Consider the following 24,407-nt stretch of genomic DNA (forward strand, 5'->3'; position numbering starts at 1 on the left):
CAAGTACTGAGCCCTTGTGCCACAACTACTGAAGCCTGCACGCCTAGAACCCGTGCTCCGCAACAAGAGAAGCCACCGCAATGGGAAGCCCGCGCACAAAGAAGAGTAGTCCCTGCTCACTGCAACTAGAGAAAGCCCGCGCAGCAACAAAGACCCAACGCAGCTAAAAATAATTTTTTTAAGTTATAAAAAGAAAAGAAAAAAAAAGCCTCCTGTGAGGGTGGAAAAGAAAAACTGTAAGCGAAATTCTTAATTATCAGAAGCGTTGAAAGCTTCAGCTTGACTACTACATAGCCTGGAGCGTATTCAGTCCATTTGAACAATTAAAAATGAGCACTTGCACCAGGGGCTACTTTCTCAGAGAGGCGTGTCCCCTCCCTGCCTCGTAAGACTGCTGGCTAGTGGAAGGTCCTGCTTCTTGTGCTCTATCTAGAAGACAGCCCAGTTGCTTCAGAACTCCATTTCCATCTGCAATTTGCGGCACACACAGGCGCAAAGCTGCCTGTTATTCCAATCATCTCCCTGGATACCAATTATTATTTTCGTTTGGGCTCTGGTTACAAAGCTGCATAGCTTTTGAATGGTCTGTTCCTATTGCTCCCATAAACCTGTCCTTTTAAATGTATAATTTTGCAGAAAATAGGGCTTTTCAGAAACATGAGTAGAAATGCCTGTATTTTAAAAATTGATGTCACTTGTAGAAGGGTTAAGAACACTAACATTTTACCTGCTAGCTTTTAAAAATTTATAGCTTCAATCTAATCCAATGGTATACACTAGAATATTAATGGATAAAATCTTATACTATTTTCAGTAATTTAAAATACTAATGTAAAATTGTGCCTTAAAAGGAGGTAAAGGTTGCTATGAAATGCATAATGACAGGCATAGAGGGAAGTCAACTTATCTGATCAATGCAGGTAATTTTAAATAGCAGTACTCCTTGACTGTCACTGAGATAATCTAGATGTAAATATACTAACTGTGACTTTCACTCACACCCAGATATTTATTTCAGGGAGAAAAAGGATAACAACACCAAGAAAATTGTGTAACCTGCAATCTATCAATGACAGAATTTAATGAAACAGCATTACTCTTATCAGTGATAGTAACAATTTTAGTCCTTATATAAGGTTATAATTTTATAGTTGTATTTTACTTTGCTTTTATCCACGGAATAATGTTTTACGTGAAGCCAGAAGAGCTAAAAAATAATTCGAGCATCTCTGTCTTTATTACAGATAAAGGGTTGGCAAACTTTTTGTATAAAGAGCCAGATAGTAAATATTTTAGGCTTTATGAGATACATAGGGTTTCTATTGCATATCTTCTTTTTAAAAACAATTTTTTAAAAATGGAAAAAACGTTTTTAGCACAGAAACTATACAAAACTAAGCCACAGGCCAGATTTGGCCCTGTGCTCTAGTTTGTCAATCCCTTCTATAGATATACAGATGAATAAGAATGAAACTATGAACATTTCTAATGGCTCTAAGACCATAATAATAATCAAAGGCAAACGAAGTGATGAACCTGAAACTTGCAATAACACTATTCTCATTAACAACTAACATAACAAAATTATAAATTCTATGTACTATAGTTTTAATTAAAAATTCCTTTGTTCTTCAACATTACATAGTTACTCTCATTATTAATATTACTGGAGGAACGGGGGTTTGGCGTAAAACAAACAACAATCTAAAAGTTCAATATTAACAAATATATTTGACTACATCATAATTAAGGATTTCTGTTCAAACAAAGATACAGATGAGTAGCACACTGGAAGATGATTATCAGTGATATCTGTTGAACCAGTATCTAGATTATATAAGGAATCCCTGCACATCAACAAACCACCAATTTTTAAAGGGTCAAAAGTACACAACACAGGTTAATTCACAAAGGAGACTGAGAAGTATATGGAGAAAGGTTTGACATCAACTGTTAAGATTAATAAAAAGTTTGAAAGATACTACTTTACACACCAATGGAATTTGGTAAGATTTAGAGCGTGAATAAAAGGAAGGGTGAGTGAGGATATGGGGAGACAGGATCTCTCACGCACTATTAGCAAGAGGTTATAACATTTACAGCCATTCTGGAGACCAGGTAATACTTCATGTATCCTCTGAGATCGTACTCTCACTTCTAGGGTTTATATTTAGAGGAAACCCTTGTCAGAATAGACAGACACAAGACATGTATGAAAATGTTCAACATGGTACTGTTGGTAACAGGGAGCTGGATGTGACTTAGGGGGAATAATAAGTAAATAATAATAACACAAGGGGGAATTATAAGTAAAATTAAGAGATACTATGGAATACTAAAAAGCAGTGAGCTACTTTACATATCAGGAATAGACATAAAACAATGTTGCATGAAAAAGGTTAACAACAAAATGACAACAATCCGTTAGACTATTTATACATATGTACACTATACTAATAGTCTCTAAGAGCTTATAAACACATTACAATGGCTGTGTATTAGGGGAAAAGAGAATAAGACAAAAACTGAAAGGGGGAAAACATAATTAAAAAAAAAACAACAAGATGGGGCCTTTGTGTATACTACTAATGACAATAAGCTGTGAGCCAAGGAGCATAATTAACTGAACCATATGTACCTGAATTAAAAATAGTAAACAAAATTATATATACCATATTTTTATTTTGCCTTACAAAGAAGCAAGATACTTAAGTAGCTGAATTTAGTACTCACTTACATGCTTATAAAATTATCTTGTAAACAACATATTCTGTTCCGTTCCTCTACACCTTCTTTCCTTAACCACCTTTACCTATCCTAAAAACATGTGGTGTGATTTCTCTGCACCCTCCCAAGTTTTCGATTTAATGAAATCAGAATACACTCATAGATGTGCAGCACATAAACATCATTCGTTACGTATAACAGACATTAAAAAGTTTAGCGTTCTATTAGAAAATTATTTCTACTTTATTTTCATTAAATATGATTTTCACTGTTAATCACTTCATACTGTAGTATGATAAACACCACAAGAGGGAGCTTTGGGTACAATCAAATACTCTACCTACTAAACATTAATATATGCAGAACACAAACAGTAATACTCTATGAAGAAGACCAAAGAACCAAAGGGATGTTACGTTTTAGCTGGGCAAACAGGGCATACAATCCTAGATAGATAAAAGTGGCCTGTGAAGTACAGCACAAATTCTAAATAAGTAACATTATGGAAATTACGACAGAGAGTGATCAGTCAGGTTAGGATTATCAGGCAGCACTTTCTATAGGAGGTAAAAATCTGAGCTGAGCTTGGAAGACTATGGATCACTGATGATGGTAGGACAATCAATAAAAGTGAGTATCACACAGGAGGCATAAATAAGTTAAGAAGTAAAGAGAAAAGAAAAATCAACTTAATTCAAAATAAACATCTTGACAAGATAATTAACAAGAATACATAGGAAATAAAACATGATCCCTCCCCATCAGGAATTACTGCCAGGAATTACAGTACACATACAGAGAAAAAAGACAAGGGATATAAATTTCGCAACAAAAATAAATCAACACCATAGTTAGCTATGAAGTTAATGCTACTGAATCAATTAATCATAATATGAACTGTTCAACAGGTAAAAGTACAACAATAAACTTGCCCCCAAGTTTATTCTATGTGGTTGATACAGATGGGGTTGGTAGGAGTTGGTAAATTTCTACCTTATCTCTTTTATTAAAGGAAAAATACAGAAATAATAATGATGATAGAAATACCCATGTACCTTAATTTGTATTTTGTGTCCTACTTCTTCAACTAGATCATTATATGCACACGAACTAGTTTTGATTGGTAGCAAATGTTTGTCAAGATTCTATGAGGAAGATAACTATTTATCTGATAACTAGTTATTTGAGTTTTTATTTCTCTTGGATTCACCAAATCTACAAACAAAGTACTCTACAACTATATGAATGATTAGTAAAGTAAATGTTTTGATTTGGATATTTTATTACCTTGTCTGAGTCATTACACAGTTAGCAAAACTAAATTTATCTTTGTTTAAAACTATGAAGTCCAGATTTCAAGTGTTCCTTTATTTTTGTCTCTCAGAAAACTACCATTTTTTTTTTTACTTGCTTGTTACTTACTTCATCCATCTTCATACATGTGCCAAAATCTGCTAATTTTAGATGTCCATGTTTATCCAAGAGCATGTTGTCAGGCTTCACATCTCTGTGAATTAAACCCATGGAGTGTATGGCATCCAAAGCAAGAACAACTTCAGCAGTATAAAATTTGGCCCATTTTTCAGGTACATCATAGTTACTCATAAGGTTTACAAGGTCTCCACCAGGCATGTACTCCATTACCATGTACAGATACTTATCATCTTGAAAGGCACAAAAGAGCTGGAAAACAAAACAAGAAGGAAAAAAAAAATTTTAATTTAAAAAAAGAAAAGAAATGAAAGAACGAAAGAGAAAGAAAGAAAGCCAAAACCATTAAGAGAACAAAACCCCAAAGCTATTACTGCTATTGAAAAAGATAAATTATTGTATAACCAAAACAGCATTAAACTTTAGGAAATCTGTGATTTTAGATTTGGACATCTTTAATGGAAAAACCGCTATCCAATAAAACTTTTATATGGGTATCTTCTTCATGCTTACTTAAAAAAAATGCATAAATGTATCATTTTCCCTCTCAGAGAATACAGGAATCTATTTAAATAGAAATATTTTAAAAGAGAAACAGATTAAGAATGAGGAACATAAAAGGTGAAAGAATGACAAAAGAACAGATAATAAAAAAAAAAGCCCAGCTTTCTGAAAACAAAACAAATTACTGCACATAACTCACAAAGAAGAGAGCTGAGGAAGCAGGAGAGGTTTAGAAAAACCTAAAATGCCAGATTCAGTAGATGTAAGAGGGAATAAGTCCCATACCACTGGGAAGAGTAATTCGTAGCCACATTTGGAACTGGGCCTTCTCCTCTCTTCCCTTCCCCATCATCTTGCTCATAATCAACAGTAAGTGGCAGTGATACCTGCACTCAGACTAAAGCAGTGGCACTGGGACCAGAGAAATAGGACACCAAGCTAGGTTGCTACTGATCCCCTGGAGAGACAAGAGAAACCACAAATTCAGAAGGAAAGGTATCTGTACATTCCACCCAACGACATGTCCCACCCCTCCTGAAAGCAACCAATGTAAACAGAAAAGATTTCCACAAATAGGAAAAAGAACAAAACCAAGAATCAACATTTCAGAAAAATCAGTATCATGAAAGAGAGGCAAAGCAATTCAAGAAACAGAAAGTTAACAGTCAAGGAAATGCTTAAAATAGGACAAACTAAGAACAGCTTTAAAAATGTAAAAATCAATACCCTCAAAAGAGTAACAAGCCACAGCAATTAAACAAGAGGATGATATGGGGAAAAAACCTGAAGCTTTGGAATTAAATATACAACTGATGATAAGAGAAAAACAAATTACAGAGCTTGAAAACTGAGCAAAGTAACTTTCTCTGAAGACACTGAAGGATTCGGAGATGAAAAACAGAGCAAAGATAGCAAAGCTCTGACATCTAAAAGCAGTCTGGAAGAGAGAAAATAAACCAGAAGAAAAAGAAAAAAAAGAAATAGCAAACAAAAACTTCTAGAAATGAATAAAGTCAAAAATCTAAGATTGAAAGATCTCAAATGAAACAAGAGAGAAACTAAGACAGTCAGTGCTAAACTCTCAGAAATCCAGCAGAAAAATTCTAAAAGTTTCCAAAGACAAAAAGTACCTTATGTACAAAAATGTAAATCATATTGTCAACAAACATCTCAGCCAGCACAGAATACAAAAAACAGAGCTGTATCTTCGAAACTTTGAAGGAAAATAATTTTGATCCTAGAATACGGCAGTTTAAAAAAAATCAATACGATGGCAAAATAAATATGTATTACATCATTCATATTCTTAGAAATCTGATAACAAACCACTTCTGAAAGAATTGTTCAAGGATATAGTTCGACACAATGAATAAATCCAAGTAAGAGAATTACGAGAGACATAAGAAAAAGGGACAAATGAAGAATCCAGAAAAGCTTATTACTGACATAAAATTAAATATTTATTTGAGAGAGTCAAGCCAAAATCAGAATAATTTTAAAATGGAAGGTGGTGAGATGCAGGGAAGGAAGGGACGAAAAGGCATAAGGCTGGTTACCAAATTGAGAAAGTGTGTGTGTGTGTGTGTGTGTGTGTGTGTGTGTGTGTGTGTGTGTGTGTGTGTGTGTGTGTGTGTGTGTGTGTGTGATGCTATTAACTCTAAATGATAAAAGGAAAGATGTATACAAATGGAGAGACACTCATGTTCCTGGATAGAAAGACAATAGTATAAAGATGGCAATTCTCTCCAAATTGATCCACAGAATCAATGCAAACTCTATATCCCAGCAAGTTTTCTTTCCAGAAATTAACAAATTGATTATAAAATTTCTATGGAAATGCAAATAACCCAGAGGAGCCAAAACTATCTTACAACAGAATAAAGCAGGAGCACTTATACTTCCCAATTTCAAAATTCAAAACAAAACTAATGTTTTCAGGACAGTACTGGTATGGTATAAGGACAGACATACAGATCAATGGAACAGAAGTGACAGCCTAGAAATAACCCTTATGTCTATAGGTCAAGAGTTTTTTTTTTTTTTTTTAAACAAAGGTGCCAGAGTAATTTAGTGGTGAAAGAACAGTCTTTTCAATAAATGGTGCTTGAACAATTGGATATTCAAAGACAAAAATATGAACATTTTTAGATCCCTACTTCACATCATACTCAAAAACTAACTCAAAGTAGATCACAGGACTAAATTTAAGAGTTAAAACTAGAAAAATCTTATGAAAAAACATAAGAGAAAAATCTTTTATCACCTTGGATTAGGCAACGATTTCTTCTAACACCAAAAACACAATTGACAAAATGAAAAACTGACACGTAAGATTTGATCAAAATAAGAATTTTCTGGCTTCAAAAAATCCTATTAAAAAATGAAAAGACAAATCACAGGTTGGAAAAAATACTAACAAGTGATATATATAATAAAATACCTAGACTACATAAAGGACTCCTACAACTCAACAATAAGACAAGTAACAATTTTTTAAAGGGCAAAAATGTGAATAGACATTTCACCAAAGAAGATATATGAGTGGTCAATAAGCACATGAAAAGATGGTAGTCATTGGGGAAATTCTAATTAAAACCACAATGAGATCCCACTTTATACCCACCAGAATGGCCATAATAAAAACGACAGAAAACATCAACTGTTGGCAAGAATATGGAGAAACCGGAACCTCATCTATGCTGGTAAGAACGTAAAATGGCACAGCCACTTTGGGAAACAGTTCGGCAATTTCTTAAAAAGTTAAACATAAATTTCCCACATAACTAAGAATTCCAGTCCCACGTACCTACCCAAAAGAAATGAGGTATGTCCACAGAAGACTTGCATGCAAATGTTCACAGCAGCATTATTCACTATTTATAATAGCCCCAAAGTGGAAACAATTCAAATGTCCATCAAATGGTAAGTGGACAAACATAATAGGGTATATCCACATACTCTTTCCACCTCAACTGGGTATACAATTCTGATGCCAAGCACCTAGAGTTAGCATCACATACCACAAGCTAAGAGGCCAGTCTTTCACAAGACCCTCACTTCAGACATCAGCTGTCCTTCCGTACTTTGGAAGTCCCCAAGCCACCAGCATTTCTGATTAACTAACTTCAAATTCTGGAGTTCCCATGACCCACTCAGGTTCGATAATTCACTGGGTTGACTCAAAGAATTCAGGAAAGCACCATACATATGATCAAAGTTTTACTGTAAAGGATACACATAAGGTGAGGTCTGGGAGGGAACAGAGCTTCTGCAACTTCTCCTTGTGGAATCAGGGTGAATCACCATCCCAGTACACCAGTGTCTTCACCAACCAGGAAGCTCCATTGAGTGTCAATGTCCACAGCTTTTATTAGGGTCTCATTATATAGGCATGATTAATTAAATCATTGGCCATGTGATTAAACTCAATTTCCAACCCGCTTCCAGTACCCCAAAGGCTGGAAGGCTGAAAGTCCCAATCCTCTAATCACATGCTCATTCTTTCTAATGATCAGTCCCCATCTCATCCAAAAGTTATCAAAAAGCCACCAGGAGTTGTCTCATTAGCATAACAAAGACACTCTTAACACTAAGGAAATCCAAGAGCTTCTGAAGCTCTTGTGCTAAGAACTGGGGACAAACACCAAATACATTGTTGATTAAACCACATACAATGGGCTATGCTATTCAGCACTAAAAAATGAAATACAAGACATGCTACAATGTGCATGAACTTCAAAAATAGTATACTAAGGGAAAGAGACAACATGTTGTATGATTCCATGTTTCTGAAATGTCCAGAAAAGGCAAATTATGGAGACAGAAAGCACACTTGTGGTTACCTGGGACTGGAGGGGAATGGGAAATGACTGTAAGTAGGTATAACTGATCATTTGGGGATGCTGAAATATTCTAAGAATCAGGTTTTAGTGATGGGTACACAATTCCATAAATTTCCTAAAAATCATTTAATTGTACAAGTTGACCGCAAACAATTTAATTATTCATAAGAGACGAAAACTGGAAACAACCCAAATGTCTATGAACAGATGAACAGGATAAACAAACTGTCATATATCCACACAATGGAATACTATTACGCAATAAAAAGAAATGAACTACTGATATATCGCATCACGGATAAATCTCAAAATAATTTTGTCGAAGAAAGCCAGATGCGATGGGATTAAAGTTTGATTGAACACTGCAGAAAAAAGATCAGTGAACTTAAAGACATAGCAGGGGTCCCCCTGCCCCCCGCGGGCCACTGACTGATATCAGTCCACGGCCTGTTAGGAACCAGGCCGAATAGCGGGAGGTGAGCGGGCGGGCAGGTGAGTGAGCGAAGCTTCACCTGCCGCTCCCTGTCGCTCGCAGCACCGCCTGAACCATCCCCTCCACCCACACCCCATCCGTGGAAAAACTATTTTCCAAGAAACCAGTCCCTGGTGCCTAAAAGGTTGGGGACTGCTGAAACATAGCATAAAAACTATACAAAATGAAGCACACCTGAAAAACAAAAACAGAAACAGACTGAGGAAAGAAAAAAAACAGTATCAGTTACCTATGGGACAACATCAAGCAAATTACATATGTGTAACTGTAGTCTGAGAAAGGGGTTGAGGGGTAAATGGATGGAAAGTGAGACAGAAAAAATATTTGAGAAAATAATGGTCAAAATTTTCTCAAACTTGGCAAAATCTGTAAACCCACAGGTCTAAGAAGCTAGTCAGGGTTCATAACCAAAATAAAAACAATTCCTACAAATTTTTTAATTCAATCAATTGACAGACAACGTAATGGGAAAATGAGCAAGAGACTTAAACAGGCATTTCACAAAAGAGAATATTCAACTATGAAAAGGTAGTAAATCTCACCAATAAACTGGAGTAACCTGGATAAGAGATATTCAATGGTTTCACTTATATAAAGTTCAATAAACAGGAAAAATATAGTTTCTGAGTGCTTGTTTAGGTGGTATACTGGAAAGAAAACAATGAAACAATTACTAATAAAGCCAGAAGAACGTTTATTCTGGGGGGAACACATGGAGGTAGTGACTGGGAAAGAGCACAAGGGGACTTAACAGAGTACATACTGGCAATGTTTATTTTTGACCTGAGTTGTGAATACACGGGTGTTTGCTTTGCAATTAATCATTCTGCTGCTTTTTATGTACTTCTCTATGCATGTTACAAATAAAACCATTTTTTAAAAAATTAAGCAGAACTCAAATAGAAACATAACTTCAAATGAGTTTATAGGTATCTCTCCTTATCCTCTCATTACCCAATATTCAAACAGAGATATGTGTATTGGAAAATAAGGACTGACAAAGTCAGGAAGGTAAAGAAACTAGAAAAGAACAATATAAACCCAAAGAAAACAGTAGCTAGAAAAAAAAAATTTAAGCAGGAAATAACTAAAAAGAAAGCCTAAAAGGTATATTTTGTAAATAAAATGAAAAACACATTAAGACCAAAAAGTTTACAAATATGCCATTCAACAGAAAAGTGAAAAAGACAGAGTCACAGAAATATAAACGAACTCAAGAAATTAAAAAACCTGACTCAGTCAACAATCATATGAAAAATTAAAAGGTTGGTAGAAGATCCAGTTGGGAAGGAGGGAGGGAGAAATTTAAACACAGGAATGGCATAAATTAATTTTAGGATAGCAGCTATCTCTCAGAAGAAAGGCAGGGAAAAAAGATTGGGCCAGAGAACAAAAAGTATTTCAGTCATTTTGCTGTACAGCAGAAACTAACACAACAGTGTAAATCAACTATATTTCAATAAAATAAATATTTTTAAAAAGTATTTCAACAGTTCTTCAAAATTAGAAAATTAAAATTAAGTATGGTAAAATTTGCTAAATGTGTGTAAGACTGAAACCAAAGAAAGTTTCCAGATGCCTTATTTGTTAGACAAGCAAGAAAAGCTATTTACCAATGGTGAATACTTAAATTGTGTTTGGTTTTGCATCAGCTGAAGAAATGTGTCTAGAGAAAATCAACTTTAAGACGAAATCTTTCAGCAACAACAGTTGCTCAAAGATTTGAGAATACTGGGAGCAATATTAATCACCAATTTTAAAACAAGACAAATGATTTCAAGTGTTTTTCCTTGACTCTTGATGAGTCAACAGATATTATTAATACTATTCAGTAGTTACTGTTTATTGGAGGGGTGCCAAGTTTGAAGTTGAATACAGGATTAGCCTCTATGAACAGTCCACATAGATCAACTACAGATAAAAATACTTTAAAAGAAATTGAGCAAACATTAATTCAGTACAACCTGAAGTAATACCTGGTAAGGTGTGTTACAACAGATGCTGGTAAAAATATATGTGGAACAGAAAAAGGCTTAGTTGGACAAATTTACAAAGCTTGTGAAAATGTATGCTGTTCAAAGTCTATGGTTATTTTTCGTAATATTGATCAATAGGTACAGTGTGGAAAATATATTTGAATCTCATGTGTTAATAAATAAGTAGTATTGATGGTGTTATTTGCTCTTGTTGACTTAACCATCACCATCAGTTCTGTGAATTTTTGCCAGAAATAGAAGCTGAATATCCTGACTAACCCTGCTACACAGCAGTTCAATGGCTTAGCAGTGGTAAGGTTCTACTGCAATTATTTGAGCTCAGAGATGAGACTGAAATTTGTCTGATCAAAATCACCCTCAACCACTATGACTGAACTGAACAGCTTTGGAAATTAGCTTTAGCTGCAACTTGATAATGTTTCTTAATACCTAAATGACCTAAAATGGCAAGGCAAAACAGCGCTATATGCAAAACTTATTCTATGACACAATCATTTTTATGACAACTAACATCAAGCTACTGCATATACTTTCCCATGCTATCAAAATCAAAACAATACATGAGATCTCTATTTCTACACAAATTTGCAGTGGATATACTTTCTGATCTCAGACTACAATCTCACAGTTCCAGCAGCATTTTTTGGACATGAATGTAAGTGCAAAGGAAATATCCATTAAAAAATCCATTTGAACTTTGCAACTGAGAAGCTTCTACTTCAATTGGAAGCTTCAATTGGAATTGATTAATCTGCCATGGAATGACAGTGCTAAAAGGTAGCCATCAAGAGAAGAATTTAACAGAATTCTATAAACGCCTTCCAAGTGACAGATATGCTCAATCAAAACCACGTACTCAAGGTCAACACCAAGAGTCACAAATGGTAGGTTAGTATGTACCCTTGATATGATGTGATGAAAATGGCACTTTACTTCTGTAGTTTTTCTCTCAAAAACCCATAACCCTGGTCTAAATAATGAGGAAAACATCGAATTCCAGTAACAGAGCATACACAGCCTACAATAAAACTGAGAAGTATTCTCAAAGCTATAAAGGTCATCAAAAACAAGGAAAGTCAGAAACTGTCACAGCCAAGAGGAGCCTAAGAAGATATGATAACTAAATGTAACATGCTATCCTGGTTGATCCTGGAACAGAAAAAGCACATTAGGCAAAAACTAGGAAAAATCTGAATAAATTATGGACTTTAGTTACTAATAATATATCAATATGGGTTCATTCATTGTAACAATGTACCTTACTAAAGCAAGATGTCAATAATAGGGGAAACGGTACAGGGGGTATATGGGAGTTCTCTACTATCTGCTCAATTTTTCTGTAAATTTTTAAAACTGTCTTTAAAAATAAAGTCTACTGATAAAAAATAAATCATATGCTGGTGGATAATAGTATTTAGCAGTAACTAGCTGTGTGAAAACATATTTTCTGATAAGACAAATATATAAAATCTTTTTATACATCAGTATTAATAGAACATCTACAATCGATTTTGATAGGAACACTAATTGTGAACCCCAATTTTGCAAACTGTTATTGCCTCAGAAAATAATTTCATTCTTCTCCCTAACAGACCTGTATTTTTTCAATTGTATTATTATATTTTGAATTTCATCAATAAAACATTTGTACAAATTTGTTTGCTTGTTGCGTAACTACCTATATAATATCTTTGATTTTGCCTCTTGGGCCACAAAGCCTAAAATATTTACTATCTAGCTCTCTACAAAAACAAGTTTGCCAATTTCTGGTGTGACTGAAACAAGACTGGCCATGACTGCTGTTGAAGCTGAATGAACAATACATGGGGATTCAATATACTTTCTTTCTTCTTTGGGATATGTTTTAAATGTATCATGATAAATTTTAAAAATTAAAAAATATATCATTAAATACACTGACATTTTTCCTTGAAAGATCTGCAAGCAAGTTCAAACAAGCCTCATGGAATGAATAGTTTCTACTTTATATAAACTGTACCAAAGCTCAGAAAAAAGTGGTGTGCTTTTCAACTGTGTCTGTTAGGGTGATCTCACTATGATATGAAAACCAACCAGAAGAGCCTATGTTAAAAATAAATTAAATTAAATTAAAGGTCATATGTCACTTATGCAAATAGATGGATAATTACTTAAAATGTAAGTAAGTCAAATTTGGTATTCTATTGAAAATATCATATTACAGCAAATAGCACTTACTTTAGATTTTACACTACCCTGAAATTTATTTTTTGTGTGTACTATAATAACAGATTAAGCAAGAAAACCATCTCAAAAGACGCTGAAGGAAACATTTCAAATACTTTAACATTACTCCTGATAAAAAATATTTGATAAGCTAAGAACAGATGGGCAGGCCAAATCCTTTACTGTCTTAACCAGAAAGCTTCAGCAAACATCAGATTTAATAGTTAACTATCAGAGCTCTACCCACTGAAGTTTAAAAAAAAAAGATAAGGATGAAAAATTTCTACTATTCAATGCTACACTGAAAGACTGAGCCAATTTTTTTTTCTGTATATCTACATTTTTTTTCTGAATATCTACATATTTTAAAAATTATTTTCTTATACATAAGTTTCTTCTGATCTTATTTTGGGGAAAAAAGTAATACGGCTTTACTGAAGATCAATCTCTATACAAAGAGACATACTATTATTGTTATGGGAAGACCTAATAGTTCAAAATAATAAAAACAACCCCCCCCCAAAAAAAAGCCTACCAATTAAAGCAATGCAAGTCAAAATTTTAACTGTATTTTTTAACAGAATGAAAGGCTGATTCTAACTTTATAGAGAAAAATTTTAAGAACTGCCAAAAAACTATTATAAAAGGAGAATAATGAGAGAAGACATGCCCTACCAGATACCAAAATAAATGAAAAACTACAGAAATTAAAACAATGATTTTAGTGTATAAACCAATAACAAATCAAAGTAATGGCAAACAGTCCAAAAGAGAAATTCATGTGTATACATTAATACACATGAATGATATACAGGACCTTTCATTTACTTCATGGGGAAAACATGGGCTTTTCCACAAATGGCACTGGGGAAATTGGCTACTCATTTGGGAAAAAGAAATCCTACTTCATAATAAAAATAATAAATTCCTAGTGACTTAGAAACAGAACATCCCCCCTAAAAAAGTAAAAATATAAAAAGTTAAATAAAGTGTAAGAGAATATTTTTATAATCTTGGGGATTATAAACTCCCCATCTTAGGGATGGGGATGGTGTTGCCAGCAAAAATTAAAATATGCAGTCTACAGATTTGACTACATCTAAATTTAAAAACTCAGTAAACAACAGACAAGTAGTAGTCCAAGAGAATATATTTCCAACATATATAACAAAGGATTAATATCCATAATGTATTAACATTCTAACAAACCAATTTTAAAAAAGCAAAACAACACATTAGAAAATGGGATAAGCAGTGGAGAAGGAATACAAATTACTAATAAGCATATGAAATATGCTGAACCTCATAATAAAAAAATGCAACTTAACACAATAACATCTTATTTCTCAAGGATGAAACAAATAAAAATTTAAAACAATTACAATATGCAGCATTTGCTAAAAATTCAGTGAAATAAAACATCTACTGGATAATTAGAGTGTAATATAAACTTGTAAAAAAACTTTCTTTACAAGGCAATTTGGCAATATCAAACAAAATGTCCAATGTGTACACCATATGTCCTGACAATTCCAATGCTAGGAATCTATTCTAAAGAAATATTCACACATGTACAAAAGATGGACCTACAAGCAAGGTTAACTCCATGTGAAGGACAGAAAATGTACAAGACAGGTCTGGAACACTCTGTTATGTATCAAGACGGCAAGCTAGCTATCGAAGACTAACTAAGGCTCTGTCAAAAGGACTCAGCGCCAACCTGAACATGATCACTGCTAAAGGTGTCACAATTTGAGTATGAATAAGATAAAGGACTGAAACACATCAAATAGGTTTTAAGTCCATGAGTTTAAACTGATACTTCTCCCAAAATTGGTCACCTTTGAGGATAAAAGTAAACTAATCCCTTACTTTGAAAACTGGTAAATACAGGGAAAGAATAAAGTATTTATCCTGTCCTTCCTCTGTGACCTGTACTACTGGGTAACCAAGTAAATTCCTTACTTCACAGTCAAATAAAAGGCTGAATTAGGAATCCCAATAATGCGTTACATTATAGGTAATATGAGAATTTTCAAAAATTTTAATGTAGAATTTTTCCCCCTCTTCAAGACAAGCTGATTATTGTTCCTATTATGTAAATCATGAGAAAGAGTAGGTGGGGAACAATGGCATATTGGTAATCAATCCAATTCTTTATAAAGGAATTAAAAAAGAGAAAGTTGCAAGTAATACTTGCTTTTATACAACAATTATTACATGTCATGTCTATATAACATACTATTTAGGAAGATTAAACAAGTGTAATGAATCAGATCTTATTAAAAAATAACTGCACTGTCATTACGTGAATGAGATATAGGACTTTCAGCATGCAAAATCAATTCTTACAAATAATAAGCACTTATGAAAAGGGGAAATAAACTTATAAAAGTTAGTATGCTTACCTGAACCACCCAGGGACTGTTGGCAAAGGCCATAATATCTCGTTCCTCCCAGAAAAAAGCAGAATCTGACCTTTTAATCATTTCAAACTTACTAAGAAGCTTCATAGCATAAACTTTCTGTGATGCCTTATGACGAACCTGTTGATTTTTCAAAACACAAGAATTAATTCTTTAATTTTATGAGAAAATGGTGAACAACAGATCATACTATAATGCTGTTCTTAAAGACTTTAGTTACAAAACAAAATGATCCTTAGCTAACTAAGTAAAAACGTAACACTTTTAATGAAAGAGAGGAGAAAATTCCCCACAGCCTAAATATTTCATGAAATATACATACCTTTAAATGCTAGATTCAATATATAACTACCTCATTTCATCTAAATAAAACTGAATTCATGAAGCTTCATTCCCTCATGTTAATTAAGCTAACCAATTTTAAGAATAAGATGTTGTTAAATGAGAAACTTGTAAGATATATACATGTATCCATCACGATCTGACCATAAGAACCTAATAAATTTAGATATCAAGGGTTATTTGTTAAGTCATCCTTATTTCTTCCTAGGTATCCTACTTAAAAGTTTATTTTTTTAAGGGAAAAACTACCAATAATATGGTTATTTGATCAATTCTTATCTTCTTCATTAGACTGCTAATTCCATAAAGGCAAGGACAGTGTCCATTTTTGACCATCATTTAAATCCTAGAATATAACATAGCAAACTCTACCACAGAGCCAATAAATATTTAATGAATGATTATAAAAGTTAACATCTACTGGATAATTAATAATAAATAATAACTGCTAACATTTATACTTGGATATCTAGTAGGATGACCAAAACTGAACTCCAAATCTTCACCCCTGAATCTATGTCTCCTATAGTCTTCTCTATTTTAGTAAATGGCATCCTCATTCTTCTAACTGCTCTGGCTAAAAACCTCTGGCTCCTCTTTTTCTCATATAGCTCATAAAAACTCATCAGCAAATCACGTCAGTCTTACCTTCAAACAGTTTCAGAATCCAACCATTTCTAACTACCTCCACTGATACCACCCTGGTCTGACATTTTTTACAGGCATACCTTGTTTTATTGCACTTTGACTTATTGTACTTTGTAGATATTACATTTTTTACAAACTGAATGTTTGTGGCAACACTGTGTGGAGCAAGTCTGTTGGTGCCATTTTTCCAATAGCATTTGCTTACTTCATGTCTCTGTGTCACATTTTGGTAATTCTCACAATATTTCAGACTTTTTCATTGTCATTATTATATTTGTTACAGTGATCTGTGATCAGTAACTGTTCTGGGTTGCCCCAAACCATGCTCATATAAGACAGCAAACTTAATCAATAAATGTTTTATGCGCTCTGACTGCTCCATTGACCTGCTGTTCCCCTGTCTCTTTCCCTGATCTTGGGCCTCCTTATTCTCTGAGACACAACAATATCGAAATTAGGCCAATTCATGATCCTACAATGGCCTGTAGGTGTTCAGATGAAAGGAAGACTCGCACATCTCTCATTTTAAAGCAAAAGCTAGAAATGATGAGACTTAGTAAGAAAGGCATGATGAAAGCCAAGAGAGGTTGAAAGCTAGGCCTCTTGCGCCAGTTAGCCAAGTTGTGAATGCAAAGAAAAAGTTCTTGAAGGAAATTAAAAGTGCTACCCCAGTGAACACACAAATGATAAGAATGCAAAACAGCCTTATTGCTGATATGGAGAAAGTTCAGGTCTGAATAGAAGATCAAACCAGCCACAACATTCCCATAAGCCAAAGCCTAATCCAGAGCAAGGCTCTAACTCTCTTCAATTCTATGAAGGCCGAGAAAGGTGAGGAAGCTGCAGAAGAGAAGTCTGAAGCTAGCAGAAGTTGGCTGCCCGTGAACTTTCCCCATAATGTCAAAGAGCAAGGTGAAGCAGCAAGCGCTAATGTAGGAGATGCAGCAAGTTATCCAAAAGATGTAGCTGAGATAATTAACAAAGGTGGCTACGCTAAACAACATATCTTCTCTGTACATGAAATAGCCTTATACTGGAAAAAGAAGCCATCTAGGACTTTCATAGTTAGAAAGGAGAAGTCAATATCTGTCTTCAAAGTACAGGCTGACTCTCATGTTAGGAGCTAATGCAGCTGGTGACTTTTAAGTTGAAGCCAATGCTCCTTTACCATTCTGAAAATCCTAGGGCCTGTAAGAATTATGCCAATCTACTGTCTATGCCTTATAAATGCAACAATGAAGTCTAGATGACAGCACATCTGTTGCCAACATAGTTTACTAAATATTTTAAGCCCATTGGGGAGACCTATGCTCAGAAAAAAGATTCCTTTCAAATTATTATTTCTCATTAACAATGTACCTGGTCACCCAAGAGCTCTGATGGAGATGTACGATGATATTAATGTTGTTTTCATGCTTGCTAATACAACATCCATTCTGCTGCCCATGGATCAAAGAGTCATTTCAACTCTCAAGTCTTATTATTTAAGAAATACATTTTGTAAGGCTATAGCTGCCATAGACAGCAATTCCCCTGATGGATCTGGGTACAGGCAACTAAAAAGTTTCTGGAAAGCATTCACCACTCTAGATGCCAGAAGGACATTCGTGATTCAAGGGAAGAGGTCAAAATATCAACATTAACAGGAGTTTGGAAGAAGTTGATTCCAACCCTCATGGACGATTTTGAGGGGTTCAAGACTACAGTGAAGGAAGTTACTGCAGACATGGGGGAAACAGACTCATTGTTCTCCACCCCAGAACTCGGTTTTCTTCTGAGAAGATACCATAACTTGGAATTTTTTGATGCTGTTTCCTTGTATTGTCTGAGTCCCATATTAGAATGTAAGCTCAACAAAGGTAGGGATTATCCAAAGAGGAAATAGCAAAGGTATGCCAGAGAGCAACTGCTATGGGGTTGATAACAAAACAGAGACACCAGATGTTAAACAGCACTGCAGGCACATTCAATTTCCAGCCAAATAAAGAGTGGAGTAACCTTGATGATTTCCTGCACATTGAGGTGAGACATCTTGGGAGAAAGAACCATGCTCTAAAGCAAGGCCTACTCTAGTACTACCTAACATAGCGTTGTAATACCAAACCCTAAAAGATCAAAAGGGGAGTAGAGTTTGGAGTCCTTAAAAGGACTTGGGAAACAACCTGGTCTTTAAACACATCTATATTTACAAAGTAAAAAACTAAGGCTCCAAAAGTTAAGGGTTATCAGCAAGTAACTGGACATCTTATTAAAATGAAAATCAACTCTTGTCAAAGAAAAATAACAAAATTCAGAGTCTCTATCACATATCAAAAAGGACCTGTACATAATTTTAAAATTACCTGACAGGCAAAGAGGAAAATGTGACTCATCATCAAGAAAAAAGCAGTCAATAGCAAACATCCCCAAAAGATGTTGGATTTAGCTAACAAATACTTTAAATATTTCTTATAAATATGTCCAAAGACCTAAAAGACAGTATGTTAAAGAAAAAAAGGAAAAAATAGTATCAATGAGTGAACAGAAGTAAATACCAACAGAGAAATGGAAACTAAAAAAAGAACCAATTGGAAGTTCTATAACTGAAAAATAACTAAAATGGAAAATTCTTTGGAAGGGCTTAACAGAGAATGGAGATAGAAGGACAGTCAGTGAACCTGAACACAAATCAATCTAGAGAATAAAGAGAAAAATGAATAAATGAAAATGAATAGAGACTTAAGGGCCTACAAGACAATTTTAAACAGTCTGAAATATGTGCAAATATAAACGGACTAAACACACAATTCACAGGCAGAGATTATGAGAATTAAAAAGCAAAACCTAACCTCATATATTTTAAATATAAGATCAAACAGGTTAAAAATAAAAAGATAGGAAAAGATACACCATGCAAACAGCAAGGATAAGAAAGTAGACAGAGCAATATCAGTAACAAAGTAGACTTCAAGGCAAAGAGAAAAAAAGGATAATTCAGATAAAAGGAGTAATAATTCATCAGGAAGGCATTAAAAATTCTAAATATGTTTGTATCTAATAAATAAGCTTAAAAATTCATGAAGCAGGGCTTCCCTGGTGGCGCAGTGGTTGAGAGTCTGCCTGCCAATGCAGGGGACACAGGTTCGTGCCCCAGTCCAGGAAGATCCCACATGCCACAGAGCGGCTGGGCCCGTGAGCCATGGCCACTGAGCCTGCACGTCCAGGCTCCACAACGGGAGAGGCCAAAGCAGTGAGAGGCCCGCGTACCACCAAAAAAAAAAAAAAAAATTCATGAAGCAAAAATTGACAGAACTAAAGAAAGAAACAGGCAAATCCTAATTTCAGCTGGAAATTTTAACATCCCTTCTCAGTACTTTATATAACAAATAAATAAAACATCAATATGGATAGAAAGAAAACACAGCCCAGGATGAAAACTGCCTAATCAAATTATAATTAGAAAGGTTATTATATCAATGGTTTATATCACTTATTATTTTGAAATACTTTGAAATTTAAAGTATTTTAAAATATTTTGAAATTTAAAGTGTTTTGATACACTGTAACTTTACATGAAAAGAATCCTATATGCCAAGGGCCAAATAAGTTATGATGAGGGTCACAGATTATATCCATCTTCTATATTAAATTACTAAACTGGGAAAACAATTCCTTTGATTTATATGGTGTTATGCCATTTATAGAACGCTGAAAATAAATATATGGGAAAGCAATATGAAAACATGGGTGGGAGGGTGGGGGATTAGAGTATGAAGAACCCTAGTCTTAAAAGTAGAAATCCCTTCCACAGCAGATAGACCAGCTTCTTACTTAGCAAATTATCTCAAAGCAAATGCTCACTCCAGCAATGCTTTTAATAAAATGTTGTGGGTTTTTTTTAAAGTTTAAAACATTACTAAAAAGAGACAGCTAAGGTACTCTCTCTTCTGTATTTATGCCATTCTTCAAATGTTCACTTATTCTAAGAATAAATCGGATTTCAGTGTTATCTTAACTTCATTAGAAAAAGCAATCATATAACAGTAAAAGCCAATTAATTTATACCATAATATTATTTATGCTTGACTCAGACCATGACAAGAGTTTTAAGAATTCTGCTATAAAGAACAGCTATGAACAGAAACTAAAAGATATTTGTCAGCTAGTAGGAAAGAGTTAAACATTTATTTATGTTTAATCTTTTATATATGAATTAACAAAAACAAACCTAGAGAAAAGAGCCGTTCATTCAAATAAACAAAAACACAGGCATAAGATGATTTTCTGAACATGAGAAAAATGCCTGTTCTTGGTGCTTTATTCTTGGTGATTCTTTATGCAAAACTGTTTCCCTTTCTGTCCAAAATGCTTACAATAATCTAATATCAAAATTAGTTGTGTACATGTCTGCTTCATAAGCTCCTTTAAGAACAGAATACAATACAAACTTTCATTTGTGAGGCTGCCTAGTGGTTGGCACAATGCTGAATTATCCAATTTAACAAATTCAGCAAAATTATAGCTATGAGATCTATAAAACTTTTAATAAATAAAGACAATTTTGGTTAGATGTTCTAGGTAATGAGGCCTGAATTTCATTTACACTACTGTAATAGAACACTTCACAGGCTCATAACACAAGAGTCAGGAACCACCAGCTTGTAGTCTTTGACTTTATCTACAGAACAAACAGTAAGAGGCAATAGTTGTATTCATGCCAAACGTCTGCCTCATACCTTAAAATACATTAGTACTAGTATTACAAAGTACTACAGTAAAGCACTGTTATTTTAGGAAAGCTGGTTTCCACTGACCTTCCTTGTGAGGATGTCTCCTTCTGAATGATTCTATTATAATCTTCCTCAGCATCTCTGTATGCTCCCCTTTGTTCTCTAGCTCTTTCTCCTTTATTCAATATGGATGGATAAATAGATATAGTAGCAATTCATTACAACAATGCAGAGAGTACTGCTTAAAAGCATGGACGTAGATGTCAACAAACCTGGGCAAAAGTCCTAGCTATTTATGTACTATGTGGCCAATTCACTTAATCTCTCTAAATTTCACTGAATTCATCTACTTAAGAATCTCACAGAATTGTTGAAAAGATAAAACAAGATAATGAATATAAATACTTAGCACACAGAATATAGTCAATGAAAATGTTAGCTAATTCCACCACAGACAAATGGAACTCAGTTCATTCTGTTATGAAACTTTACATGTGTCTCCCCTATGTCACTAGTCCATGATTACCTAAAGGACAAAAATATTGCTTCTCTTCCAATGTCTCTATTTGTTAGAGAAAAGAATGCTATATTCCTAGTTTCTAATTTTAAAAGTGGATGAATGTAAAAGTACCAGCTAATTGACTATACGTATGTGGGGAAAAAAAAGATAATAAGGGTCAAAACAGTTAACAGTTTTATCTCAGCTGATGGAATTCTGAGGGATTTTTATTTTTTTAGATTTGCTTATTTGTGCTTTTTATAGCTAATATGTACTTCTTTAAAACAAATTTTTTTTAAGTAGATGAAACATTCCTAAGTGTAGCTAGAGACATGTTTGAAAAAGTCCTAAAATGGACCTAGATCTCCTAGAGCACTGTGGACAAAAACTTTTGAAAATCATTCTAACCAAAATGCCCCATTTGAGGCTTTAAAATTTATTTTTAATATCAAAAATTACAATAGATTATTTTTACAAAAAGAACCAATGCATCTATTTGACAGATCTGGAACAGTTATTGTGTGCTGCTGAGGTTTCCACTAAAGACACAAGAAAAGCATGTCCTGCTTTCTGCCAGGTCTGGTTGTGGCAGCTAAGACTGAATGGGGGAATACAGGAATTACAAAAACATGGAGGAAGGGAGATAATTTACACAAATCAGAAATAACCTTGTAACCAGCGAGGAGCCTGTTTTATTCCAAAAAGGACTAAAAAATCTGAGTTCACATGCCAAGTATTAGAGAATCATTTCCCATACACTCTTTCCTTCTGGTTGGTTCCACTTTAAAACCTTAGTTTAAAACCATTTAAATTAAGAGCAAGCCAGTAGGAGATTTTAAAAAAACACAAAAAAACCAAAAAACAAGATCTTCATCTCATATCAGCCTTGAGTTCTATCACTGAGAATCTGTATCCCCTTAGCATTCTGGATCCCCAGGGAGCACCTGAGCCCAGGGATCAGGAATAATCACAGTCAATTCACATCAATGAAAACTTTCTACATTTCAGGTTCTGTGCTGTACAGGATATAAAAAGACAAGAAAAATCCAATCACTTATATGATCTAGCTGCACAAACACGTCCTTTACCAATGTTCAAGACTGAATTAACAAATGGCTCCATGGTGAGGGTTCCCCCCTTTCTCCCTGCTGCTCTACAGATATTCCTACTAAACTGTGTACTTGACTAAAGAAGATCATCTTCCCAGATACAGGTGAACTATTTTCAGACACACAGCTATGAACTCCTCATGGGAATGCCAAAAGTACTGAAAAGACACAGTTCCTGCCCTCAAAAAATTTACAATATAAAAAGATTCAAAGAAGTATACATATAAACTACAGCACAAGGCATAATATGGGAAATTAAATAAAGCGATCATAATTAAAAGATGCAGATGAGAGAGGGCACACTCAAAGGGTAGGAAGGAAAGCAAAAGGAATCAGGAAACTTCTCTTTTAAAATAAGCACTGAGAGTGAGTGAAACAACATTTTTGGAGGAACAGACAAGTAAACGAGAGCATGCGCTGAAATAAGTAGCCTGCTCAGAAAGGAGAGCATGATGGAAAATAAGGGTTAAAAAGATTAATTGGTGATATCGTAAATAAGAGGGCCTAGAAGGCCGGGACGAAGACTTCATGCTTCATTTAGTAGGCAAAGGAGCCATGAAATGCAAAGGAGAGATACAATGAATATATTTTCGAAGGGTCAATTTGGCAGCAGTTTGTATTAGATAGATCTATACTTCCCACCTTCATGTATCTCATTATAGAGAAGTGGGGAAATAAAGAAAACAAAATGAAACAAAGCATGTATGTTAGAAAAGCCCCATAGTTGATTCTATTATACCCTTATTGGGGTAGGAGTGGTATGTGAAAATACAAGGCTATGAAGTATGGGGAAAAAAGTCTGCCAAATAGTAATGTGGGTTCAGCTGAGCTTGGAGAGCATGAATCTGCAGAAGATTTAATAAATCCAGTCTTGGTATTTTCTCCATCAGCACTTCCCGATCCAAAATCAATAGTACAATGGTGAAACTGTTAGCAGAAGTAGAAAACAAAGCAGGACACAAAGTAGGCCCTCATACCTGACTGGGAATGAAAGGGTATCTTGGAGAAAGGCAATGGCAGTGAATACCCCCCCCAAAAGTGGAGAGACTAGAGAAATATTATGAGCAGGACTTACTGAAAAATTAAATATAAGAAATGAGGGGAAGAGAAATCAATAATGACTCCCAATTTTTTGGCTTGAGCATCAATTGGGTTGATGCTAGAGTCATTTATTTATTAAGATGGGAAAATAAGAGAAGGAACAGATGGAAGGAAGAGCAAAGTTAGAGAGGGAATCAAGCATTCTAATTTCACATATTTTAGATGTCTGTGATACATCTTAATGGAGCTGTCAAATAAGCTATCATGAATATGAGTTTGGTGAGCAAAGTAGAAAGTTCTGAGCAGTAGCTATAAATTTGAGCCTTGACATCACATGGATTGTATTTAAAGTTAGAGGAATGCATGAACTTGCCTTGGGAGAAAATGCAGATCAAAAAAAATAAGAGCCTAGCCTTTGGGAACTACAATACTTA

At 34.4% G+C, this 24,407-nt stretch overlaps 1 protein-coding gene across 1 annotated transcript in view; it reads right to left on the reverse strand.

Annotated features, from left to right (window-relative positions):
- ROCK2 (Rho associated coiled-coil containing protein kinase 2) overlaps positions 1-24,407 on the reverse strand; it is a 137,016-nt gene that overhangs the window by 47,088 nt on the left and 65,521 nt on the right. Inside the window, exons 4-5 of the mRNA XM_082852339.1 lie at positions 15,608-15,745; positions 4,150-4,410 (exon numbers count right to left, since the gene is read on the reverse strand). Coding sequence (XP_082708465.1) covers positions 4,150-4,410; positions 15,608-15,745 — 399 coding nt within the window. The remainder of the gene's footprint in view (positions 1-4,149; positions 4,411-15,607; positions 15,746-24,407) is intronic.

Source organism: Leucopleurus acutus (assembly GCF_964270905.1).
Source record: "Leucopleurus acutus genome assembly, chromosome: 12".
In the NCBI taxonomy this organism is placed as follows: Eukaryota; Metazoa; Chordata; class Mammalia; order Artiodactyla; family Delphinidae; genus Leucopleurus; species Leucopleurus acutus.